Raw genomic sequence first — 11,362 nt, forward strand, 5'->3', positions numbered from 1 at the left:
CGCCTTTTATGGCCACGCCCCTAGGCTTGCCTCTGACCAGTCACAGGCCCGGACCACCACCCAGAGGGGCGGAAACCTCCTCAAGGACTGCCCATATCTTCCGTGACTGCTAGGATCAATGGGGAGAGTTGGGCGATTCCGGCTCTGCCTGGGGCCGATTCAAACGGAGAGAGGTGGAGATTGGCTGAGTCGGGCCGAAGAGAGGAAATCACGTCGCTATACGCAGAAGTTATATGATGGGCAGGAGGAAGGCCCCGTGTCCAGTTTTCATTGAGTAATTCTGTTTAGACTTCGGAATCGTGAGGATGGGAGGAGAGGTCGTGTACGAAGAGGTCGTATAGTCTTCGGTAGGAAAATAGAAGTTGTGTGAGGAGTAATTGTGAACTGCAGCTCAAACTAGTTTGCGCCAGCGGGTGGAATTAAAAATTAGTTGGCCAACGGCTCAAGCCGAAAGCACTAGAGATCATCAGGAGGCCAGGTTTTGATCATGTAATTCCCTATACCACCAGTAAAATAGCTGAATTTAATAGCGTAATAGTAATACAAATAATTGAACGACAACGATTTTTCACTGGATGTTAATAAAGACCCAGTGGGCGGAGCGCTCTGTAGCGACAGACACACCTTTAGACCAACAATGAGGCCAATTCCAGTAAGTGGGCGTGTTCTGTAGCTGAGCGATAGATCAAAAGAACCAGTGAGCGACTTGACACTGAATCGCTACCAACTGGGAGGGCGGGTTCCCCCGGTGAAGCGCTGGGAGGCGGGAAGAGGGGAAGTGGGCGGATCTCCGCACACCCCGGCGGAAGAGGCAGATTCAGGAAGCCATTACGCAGCTGGCTGGCCGCGGCTGGGCAGGTCAGCGCTGGGCCCTACGCACTTTGCGTAACAAGGGGGGTTACCAAAGACCTGGAGCTTGGCCTTGGGCTAGCCCAGCCTATCTCATGTTGGAGGGTGGGTGAGGGGAGAGACTGAGGAAGAACAGAAGGGGAATTGGACGGTTGAAGGGATTATAATTTCTTCAGAAAGAAGGGGTAGGGAGAGGCCATGGCCGTCCCAGCCAAGAAGAGGAAGATGAACTTCTCCGAGCGAGAGGTGGAGATCATTGTGGAGGAGCTGGAACTGAAGAAGCACCTGCTGGTGAACCACTTCAACGCCGGGGTCCCTCTGGCTGCCAAGAGCGCGGCCTGGCATAGCATCCTGAGAAGGGTTAACGCTGTGGCCACCTGCCGCAGAGAGCTGCCTGAGGTCAAGAAGAAGTGGTCTGACCTTAAAACTGAGGTCCGCCGCAAGGTCGCCCAGGTCCGGGCGGCTGTGGAGGGTGGTGAGGCCCCAGGGCCCACTGAGGAAGATGGAGCTGGTGGGCCAGGGACAGGTGGTAGCAGTAGTGGCGGTGGCCCGACTGTAGCCCCAGTACTGCTCACCCCCATGCAACAGCGCATCTGCAATCTGCTGGGCGAGGCCACCATCATCAGCCTGCCCAGTACCACAGAGATCCACCCCGTGGCCCTCGGACCCCCGGCTACTGCAGCCGCAGCCACGGTCACCCTGACACAGAGTGAGTGACCTCTCCTGCCCAGTCCAGCGTACATAAATGGGAAGGGCCTGCAAGAGATGGGGCAGCCTGGGGAAGGTTGACTGTAAAGGGTCAAAAGTCAGATGGGAGTCTTGGAAGACCATGAGGCCTTCCAAGAGCTCCCCGGACAGAAGTGAACTTGTTCTCTCTGGGCCTCCCTCAGCACTTGTGATGAGCTGGATTGCTCTCAACTATGTTTTGCCACCATTCATTTCCATGACTGAACTGCGTGGTCCTTGAAGGCAGAGACCATGTTCATATCCCTACAGGACTTAGCACAGGGCCTGGCACATAGTGGCAGGCAGGATATATCTGCCTTGAATGAATGGATAGATGGGAATGGTAATGCCCAAGCTAGACGTGGATTCCAGGCAGAGCCATTTGGGGTTTTCAGTGTGGCCAACATTCATGAGACACAGTTGAGGAGCTTCATGGTTCCTGGTATTAATCTCACTCATTTGTTCATCAAATAGTAGCACTTACTCTGTGCCAGACCCTGTGCTTGGCACTGGGACAGCTTACCACGCTGTCTAAGACAGAGGCCGGTTATAGTCTAATAGGACAGATAAGACATAGATGAGTAACTGCACTGTCAGTTGGGAGAACCTAAGAACTCAGAAGAGAAAGGGACCTTCTTGGTTGGGGTGGGCACTCACAGCTGATTGTGGCATTGAAGGGTAGAGAAGACTTCCTATGCAGAGGGCTGAAACAGCCCACTGAGAATCCCTTCAAAGGTTGTCAACTGTGAATAGCAATGGAGCTGGCTTGGGTTGAACTTTTTAGTTTAGATAAGGGTTTTCATCGGTATCTGTGTAACTGCTTCTTTGGGCTGGGTTATGAGCTGTACTTATCACTGATTCTTGGCGGGGCTTTGGTGAATTGGGTGTGAGTGCCATCCTCTGCGGTGCCATGTTTCTCAAGGATATTGAGGTGGGACAGGGGACCCAACACTGGCCTAAATCCATTTAGGCCACTTCTGGAACAGGAAGGACCTTTAGGTATTCCATTGACCAGGGTGATCAAGGAGACAGGGAATCATTTATTGGGCACTTTGCCACCCCTGTCCCTCCCCCTTTTCTGCTTGGCTAAATGAGACCACCAGCCAAAAAGGCAGTGAAGGAGGTAGGACCAGTGTAGCCACAAACAGCTCCTGCAGGTAGGGGCCTGCTGTGTACTGGCACCACAGGGAGCATGTGGCCCTGCCTTTGGTCAGTGGCGTTGGTGAGACCTGGGTTCATTTCCTGCACCTGCTGAAAAAAGCTGTGTGACCTTAGGCAAGTCACTCCATGTTTCTGAAAGTCATCCCATTTCCTCATTTCTGAAAATGAACGTGACAGGTCCTACCTTTCGGTGTTGTGAGGATCCGTTGAGCCAATGAATGCAAAGGGCTTACTTAGCACAGTGCCTGGCACATAGCACATGCTCCAGATTTTTGGTTAGTATTATCATTAGCATCTTTGCTTTTGCCAGATCTGGGACTGACCCCTTGGTTACCAAGGAGAATAAGACTCTAAAACTCCTTAGAATCTAGATTTAGTTCGGTGCGTCAATAAAGCATAGGAGGCTTGAATTCCCCAGCACGGGTCTTAAGGTCCCCTTCCCCACACCACTGGCCAGCTTTGCTCTTTCTAGAAAGTGACCTGCCACTGCCTTTGCTCTTCCACAGTCCCCACAGAGACCACCTATCACACACTGGAAGAGGGAGTGGTCGAGTACTGCACGGCGGAGGCCCCCCCACCCCTGCCGGCAGAGGCCCCCGTGGAGATGATCACCCAGCACGCTGACCCCTCAGTCAAGCCACAGGCTCTCAAGAGCCGCATCGCCCTCAACTCAGCCAAGCTGATCCAGGAGCAGCGCGTCACCAATCTGCACGTGAAGGAGATCGCCCAGCACCTGGAGCAGCAGAACGACCTGCTGCAGATGATCCGCCGCTCACAGGAGGTGCAGGCCTGCGCCCAGGAGCGCCAGGCCCAGGCCATGGAGGGCACCCAGGCGGCCCTGAGTGTCCTTATCCAGGTCCTCCGGCCCATGATCAAAGATTTCCGCCGCTACCTGCAGAGTAACACACCCAGCCCTGCTCCTGCCTCAGACCCTGGACAGATGGCCCAGAATGGGCAGCCAGACAGCATCATCCAGTGAGGGCAGGCTTTGAGCCAGTCCTCTGCTCTGATTGGATGACATGGCCGTGGTCTTGTAAGTGGGTTCTGTGACTGGCCTTTGGCTAGGGCCGGCCGCGTGGACAGCTCCCTCTTGAATAGACATTGAGGAGGTCCACTGTTTTCGAGAAAGAAAGGAGACTGGGAAGAGGAACTTGCTGGGACCCTGGGATCCTGGGACCCAAGCCCTCTAACCCCCACCGTTCAGCTGCCTTGTCAAGAACCCGAAGACTAGTCAGGCGCTGGCGATGGAACACGTGTTGTCGTGAGCCAGGGCTTGTGCCATGACCCAGCCTCAGTCAGGACACTGGGAAGGAAGGCCCTCACTGGGGAATCATCACACAGCCACACAGCAAGGGGAGGGGTGTCTGTGCTGAATGCCCAACCCTCAAGTGCCATCTTCCAAGTAAGATAACGTCAGCGGTGCTGGAAGTAGCATGGTGGTATCTCCTTCCTCCCGTGGGAGGCAGAGTGACTGGGCCTGAGGAGAAACCCGTCTCTTTTCCCCTCACTGCGCCTCCGTTCTCCGGGGACTCTGTTCAACATCCGAGCCCTTTCCTCCTCACTCTGCGCACAGCAGGGGCCCTTAGTAGTGCTTGGGCTGCCTCTGTGATACGCTGAGGATATGACTCCCTGGGTGCGGGAATGCCGTGCGTGGTGGGGGAGGCTGGGCCACCACCTGATCTTCCACTGCGTCCCCGTCGGCCCTTTAGTGGCTTGTCCCATCAGCTTTTGACTCAGGTCAAGCATCAGGCTTTGGGTGCTGTACATTTTAGAGAAAGCAAGCCAGCGTGGACACGTGTTGCCCCACTGCAGTGGGTCTGTGGTGACCTGTCGGCTCCTTCCAGAAGCCTCGCTTCAAGCCAATTGTATTTATTCTGTCCGTGAACCCCTCCTGGGAAGGCCTCCAGGTTCTCCGAGGGCCACTCTGGCCACGCCCTTCTTCCTTCTCTACTGAATGCACATTTCCAAATCTGGGAAGAAAAGAAAAGAAAAAGCCTGCTCCGCATCACACCCTGGACAATGTTCACACATTATTTGGAGCCTTGAGTTCTGTAGAGAACCCTGCTGGCTGGCCGGGTGAATCTGCAGGCCTGGCCGGCCCTGAATGTCCTCGGTGGGAATGTCGCCGACCTAAGAATTGGGACCTTTGATTTCTGTGCTGGGGGAGAGCACAGAGACCCTGGAGTCCTGAAAGAGGTGGTGGTCCCTGTTCTGTCCCAATACTTTCTCCCGTTTGAGGGGAGTCTACCCAGATGGCATTGGTCTGTTCCATTTTCAGAGCAAAATAGGTTGACTCGATTACCAAGACTCTTCCACCTTTCAGGTCATTTCCCAAATTTGCTGTCTTGCTGCTGGTGCCTTGACCACATGTGACTGACTGATGGTTACAGCTCAAGGCTCCAGATCTCAGCTAAACAAAGAAGGTGCTGCCCTTCTGGGTACATGCATTTAGAACTCAGCTCCATTACTGCACTTACGGAAAGGTGCCCCCAAAGACGGTTGGGAGGTGACTCCCGAGCCACCAATCTCTCTGTGGAGGACATGTGCAGGGCCAGCTACAGAGCCCTGGAGAGAAAGCAGGCCTGCGAGGGGGTCGGGTGGCCAAAGAAAGGCTCTTCTCAGCGTGGCTGGACAGCGGCAGCCCCCTGCAACCTGGGCACATCTCCCTCCAAGGGCCGTGATGGCTCCAGCAGCGTGGCTGCAGGCGCTTCCTGAGGATTTTCGATGTGATTTGGTTTTTCTCTGGGGTTGGCGATCTGAGCTGATACGGTGTCTGTTCCGATTGACTATACAGAAGAAGGAAGCCTGGATCACTTAAACTGGTTCTTTCCGGGTCATAATTTTAAATTAAAGAAATACCACTTTTTTATACCCACGTCTGTGTCTTTATTGGTTGTCTATAGAAGAGAGACGGGTTGGCGGAAAGCAGGCGCTGGCACACCGCGGCCCACAGGGCCGATCTGGCCCCTGCCTGTCTCTGTAATAAAGTTTTATTGGAACGGAGTCACAGCCCTTCATTTACTCAGTGTCTTTGGCTGCTTTTGTGCTACGGTAGCATGCAGTCGAGCAGTTGTGACAGAGACATTTGGCCCACAAAGTCAAAATATTTACTCTCTGGCTCTTTATAGAAAAAACTGCCTATTCCCGGTCTAAGGCAGTGTTTTGGTCTCCGAATAGAATTACCTGGGGTGTTGGTCTGACATACCCTTGGCTTCACCCCAAACCTGAAAAAGACTCTTGAAGAGACAGCTCTAAGAATATACATAGTAAACAAGCTTCGTGAGTGATTCTGATCCAGACTGAAGGTCAGGAACTTTTTAGCTCGGACTGGAAGAGTTCAACTGAGCTGCAGTGGGGATCAGGCCCCAGGGAGGGCTGGTTCTCAGGAGGTTCTCCAAAGCAGAGATTCTCACCTAAGATTGGTCTTCATTCTGGAGGGATCCCAGCCTTCCTGGACATAGTTATCACTTTCTCTGGTCATTAGTAATCATAAGGACTCTGGGCCTTATAAGTATTACCTTATTGACTCCTTGTAACAGTCCCATGAATTAGGTACTAGTAATGGACTCAGTTTGCAGATGAGAACACTAAGGATCAGAGAGGTTAAACAATTTGCCTAAGGTCACACAGCTACCTTATTTCCTGGGGTGAAATTTCCATTTCCATTCTCTCAACGATTGCTCTTAACTACTTTAACCTTGCAGCCTGTAGAAGTGAAGTTAGCTAGAAGTAATTTGAACCTGACCTTGAAGAGTTTCTAAGTCAAAGGAGGAGGTCTAGAAGACAGTTTTGTTATTGTTCTTGGCACTTGAAAGGGAACACTGACCTCTCCTATTCACTGCAGGCTTTGGACTTATTTATATGAAGAGTGAAAAGGGTGAATTAACCGAATTAAACCCACACACCTTAGTGGTACTGGTGGAGGACTGTCACTCTTAGAAGGATAATTTTTTGGAGTTCTTTCTGAAATGTGGAGTTTCACATTGTTAAAAGGAATAATTCCAGGAATAATTCCAAAATGGTGTCACTTATGCTAAAAGCCCATGATACCAAACCTACATTTAATACCTGATCTAATAGCTACTTTAATCTCTTCCAGAAATGTAATCTTAGTCTAGAATTTTCTGGTCAAGCACCAGTAAGATAATCTGCCACCTGGGCCCACTCTGTTCCCCACAACCACCCCCCCTGCCCCCCTCCGCGCCCCCCCTCCCCCCCGCTGATAGAAAGAAGAGGAATTCTGCCTGATATCCACCCCCCCCCCCAGAGATGTTCTGGTCTAAAAATAATCCTTCCTTTTTTTTTGTTAATAGAGAAACGCATTCTCCCTTGCCCCTCACCCTTCTTCCTATAAAAACCTTCCATTTTGTGCCGCCCCTTGGGGCACCCTTCTAGTTGCTAGATGGGCTAGCCTACTGGTGAATCACTAAAACCAAGTAGACCTTCAGATTTACTCAGTTGAATTTTGGTTTCTAATAACAAAGGAAAATACCTCTAAGCCACTGAAGCTTGCTACTTCAAGCATTGCAATCATCTACATTTTTTAAAAAGATTTTATTTATTTTTAAGGACGGGAAGAGAAGGAAGGAAACACTGATCAGTTGCCTCTCATGTGTCCCCAACTGGGGACCTGGCCTGCAACCCAGACATGTGCCCTGACTGAGAATCGAACCAGTGACCTTTCATTTCATAGGCTGGTACTCAATCCACTGAGCCACGCCAGCTAGGGTGAAACCTCCTACGTTTTAATCTATGTATTCTGATGGCAGTCTTTCAAAGAGATGGCCTTTGCGAACTGTGTTTCTTATTCCATAGAGTTGGCACCACAGGCCCGAGAGGCAGGGCTGCCTTGTGGGAAGGTCTGCTCCACTACTTACTACTCACTGTCTCAACCATTCCGGGGCCCCAGTTTTCTCAATCCCAAAATAGGAGTGATGAATGATAGTACCTATTTGACAGGGTACAAGGGTAGTACCCTTGGGTGGAAATAGCTACCATTTATTGAGCCATTACTATGTCCAGGTTCTGTTCTGAACAGTATGCTTAGAACACACTGTTCTAAGCACACTATGTATGAACACATTTTATGAGATCATGGTGGTAAAACACAGCCTAGACCTTAGCCTGCATTCAGTAAATACTGGCCATGCTCATCAGTATTACAAATTCTGATACCCCAAGCAGAAATAGGGAGTCTTTTTCTGGAGGTCACAATGGGAGCTTTGTTGCAAGTGATTGGAGTCAGATTACAAAAGAGGTGACCCTGGAACTAGAGAGTGCAGGGCACAGGGAGCAGCGAAGACTGGCTGGGGTGCCAGGCAGCCTGGGGCATGGGCGCCAAGGCTGGTCCAGGGAGGAGCTGGACCCTGGGAGGCCCTTGCTACGAGTGCTCTGAAAGAACTGGGTCAAGCAAGTTGTCAGAAGCTGGCTGCCATGTGTCACAGCAGGCCATTAAGAGTACAAGTCAAAATGAGAGTAACGGTCAAACCTGCAATCACTTACTGGGATGAAATAAGCAAGAGGAGAAAGTGCCAGCTCCCGCGGTGTTCCATTTCCCCACGGGACAGCACCAGACAGGAATCAGATGTGTTGCAGATGGGGACTCATCTCAGCACTGAGGGAACCCCCGACACAACTCTCTTGCTGTTTTCTGGACTTGTGGGTGTGTGTTGGGGACAAAGAGAGCGGGGAAGGTCTAGCAGTGGAAAAGTACTGAGTCAGAGCAAAGTCTCCCCACAGCTCCCAATAAGGAGTCCTTGGCAAAGGTACCTGGGGAAGGCTCCGGTCGACAGCCCCCAAGATAGAGGAGTTGCATGGAGGCACCTGGGCCAGGAACGCAGCTACGCGTAAGAGCTCGGCCAGCCAGGGGGCCTGCCTCCTTGACTGCAGGTGCCCTCAGGGACTGCAGTGCCCTGGCTGTGCCCCAAGTCTGGTGTGGAGAGGGCAGTGTCCCCCCGGAGGCCTGCGTGTAAAACCCCTGTAATAATCTATGGCCGGGCCTGAAAGATTTCACAGAGTTGTGTGCCGGGAGCTGGACTCCTCACACGTGTGCGCCAGGTCTTTGGAGTCAGCTAGCTTCTCACTCACTAGCTGTTTGCCCTGGCATGGGGTCCTTTAATATCCCCGAGCCTTGGCTTCCTCATCTAGAAATCATTCTCTAACGAGTCCTTCTCTAATGACATTTACGTGAGAAGTTAACAAGGTAGTACCTACAGAACACTTAGCGCAGTGCCTGTGGGCTCGTGGTAGGTGCTCAATAATGGTGGCTGCATGTGTCAGTGAGCTAGTGCTGTGTAACAAACTCCTCCAAAGCTCAGAGACTTAAAGCAGCAATCATTTGTTTGCACATGACTTTGCAGTTTGACCAGGGCTCAGAAGGAACAGCTCGTCTCTGTTTCTCGGAGTATCCACCGGGCAGCTCAACTGTGCCTGGGGGACCCACTTCTAAGATGGCTCACTCACGTGTCTTGCAAGTGGATGCTGGATATGGGCTGGGCATGCAGCTGAGACTGTCGTCAGGGGCCAGGAGTTGGGGCGGGCACCTCAGTTCTCTACGTGGGCCTCACCCTGCAGCTGCCTGGGCTCCCTCGCAGCACCGTGGCTGGAGTTCCGAGAAGAAGGAAGTGGAAATTGCCAGTTCTCTTAAAGGTCAGGCTTAGGTCTGGCACGACATCACTCTGTCATATTCTCGTGCAGTCTCAGGCCAGCCCAGATGCAGGGGTAGCAGAATAGACATGGGATGGAGGTGTGGCTCAGGCATAAAAGGAGCGGAAGAACTGATGGTGACCATCTTTGGAAACGAGTCGACACACTGCTTTTATTATCAGTTGGGGTCAGGACTCCAGACGCATTAAAGACAGCTTCTCTCACATGCCTGGGGGAGTAGGCACTCCTTCCAGTCCACCAATCACGAGGCAAGGGAAACTTGGAAAGTCCCCCAGATTTTGAAAGAGAACCCATTGAAGCTACTTTCCACTACCAGTAGCTTTGAATCAAGTGATTAGGAAGAAAACTTTGGCAGGATGGGGACGCTTTAACTCCATGGCCACAGCCGGAAATCTTTGTGCATTAGAAAGGGCCCAGGACCTAGGAGGGGCCCATCTGGGCAGACCTGCCTGAGAAGGCCTTCTGAGCCCTGGAGAAATTTTAGACAACTGGTGGAAGGTGGCAAGGTGGTTGCTATGGGTAACGGGCAGGGATACACCCACTCTTTTGTTTAGAGCTGATGACCTAAACTTGAGATGGGTATTTACAGAGAGGGATGTGGTCTGGACATGGCCTGTTCCGCATAGAGGCCACGCTGGAATGTGCCAGTTCTCTGCCAAATCAGGTCACCTTCTCCCTCCCACTTCATCCCCCTGGCCAACTCCCGAGAGGCCCTTCCCGGCCACCTGCCAGCCCAGGTAGGCCCCCTCCTGCAGTGCACTCACACAGCTCCCAGAACCGTGTCCTCTCTCATCCCGCGTGAACTTGCTTGTTTTTGAACTGATCCCCTCCCTGGGAACCCCACAGCTTCAGAGACCTTTAGCCCAGCTCTGTGAACGGCACATCCATTCCCCAGCTGCCCGAGATGGAAGCACAGGGGACCTCCTAGATTCTTCCTGCAGTCTCACCCCGCACATCCGCACATCCGCTGGTTGTTCAGACTCCTCCTCCCGGCATCCTTCAAACCTCTCCTGACTCCCCTCCTCCTCCTACTCCCATGGACCTCCTCTCACCTGAGTTACCCACAGCGGCCCCCTCCCAGGCCTCCCTGCCCCCAGGCCTTTCTGAGGACAGTCTTCAGGCCCCGCTCCCTGTCCCACCCCTGGAGTGACTTCCCTTATCCCTCAGGGTGAAGTATAAGCTTCTGAACATGACCTACAGAGCCTTGCAGGGCCCAATGCTGCTTCCCACCCTGTATTTCGTTCAGCCACACTGGAAGTTTACTTCCTTGTCAATTGTTTACTTCATCTCAGTAAAACTGGGGACAATTTTCCCAAAAAGGGGAAAAAAAGGAAGTTCACTTTCTTAAACACGTCAGGCTCTTTTTCTACCCTTCAAACCTTTGCCTTTGCTGTTCCCCTCACTGCGAACAACTTTCTTCCTCGCCACTTTCCTAACTCCTATTCATCTTTTGCATCAGCGTGGGATCACTTCCTCCAGGGAGCCTCCTGGGGTCACACCCTGTGATCCCTCTCACACGTGCATCACACTGTACTGTAATCGCCTGTTTAATGTCCGGATCCTGCTGGAGGGGGTTTCTGGAGCTCAGCACCATGATCATCTGGGGCTGGATCATTCCCCGTCCAGGGGTCCGTTGTAGGGTGTTTAGCAGCATCCCTGACCTCTGGACACTGGGCACCAGTAGCAGTTCCCTCTCCAGTTGTGATGATCAGAAATGTCTCCAGACATCGCCAGATGGCCCGGGGGATGGGCCAAATCGCCCCAGAGAATCACAATGGCCTAACAGCAACAGCTTCCCCACTTTTCATAGTTATCTTGAGTTTTATTTGAAATTGCCTTGTTTTTACATTTCTTTTTTCCCCATTTTTTAAATGGAATTTTTTGGAGTGGCATTGGTTAATAAAATGATCTAGGTTTCAGGTTTACAACCTTCTATTGTGTGTTCACCACCCGAAGTCTC

The 11,362-nt window shown here is 52.0% G+C and overlaps 1 protein-coding gene across 1 annotated transcript; it reads left to right on the forward strand.

Annotated features, from left to right (window-relative positions):
• The first annotated feature begins 5 nt into the window (after positions 1-5).
• Positions 6-5,688, forward strand: NAIF1 (nuclear apoptosis inducing factor 1). Its single transcript, XM_037154600.2, has 2 exons — positions 6-1,558; positions 3,243-5,688. Exons 1-2 carry the CDS (start codon positions 1,048-1,050, stop codon positions 3,713-3,715), a joined length of 984 nt encoding a protein of 327 aa, XP_037010495.1. The 5' UTR covers positions 6-1,047; the 3' UTR covers positions 3,716-5,688.
• Positions 5,689-11,362: the final 5,674 nt, after the last annotated feature.

The sequence above is a fragment of the Artibeus jamaicensis genome, unplaced genomic scaffold (genome assembly GCF_021234435.1).
Source record: "Artibeus jamaicensis isolate MK-2021 breed Jamaican fruit bat unplaced genomic scaffold, CSHL_Jam_final contig_471, whole genome shotgun sequence".
NCBI lineage: Eukaryota > Metazoa > Chordata > Mammalia > Chiroptera > Phyllostomidae > Artibeus > Artibeus jamaicensis.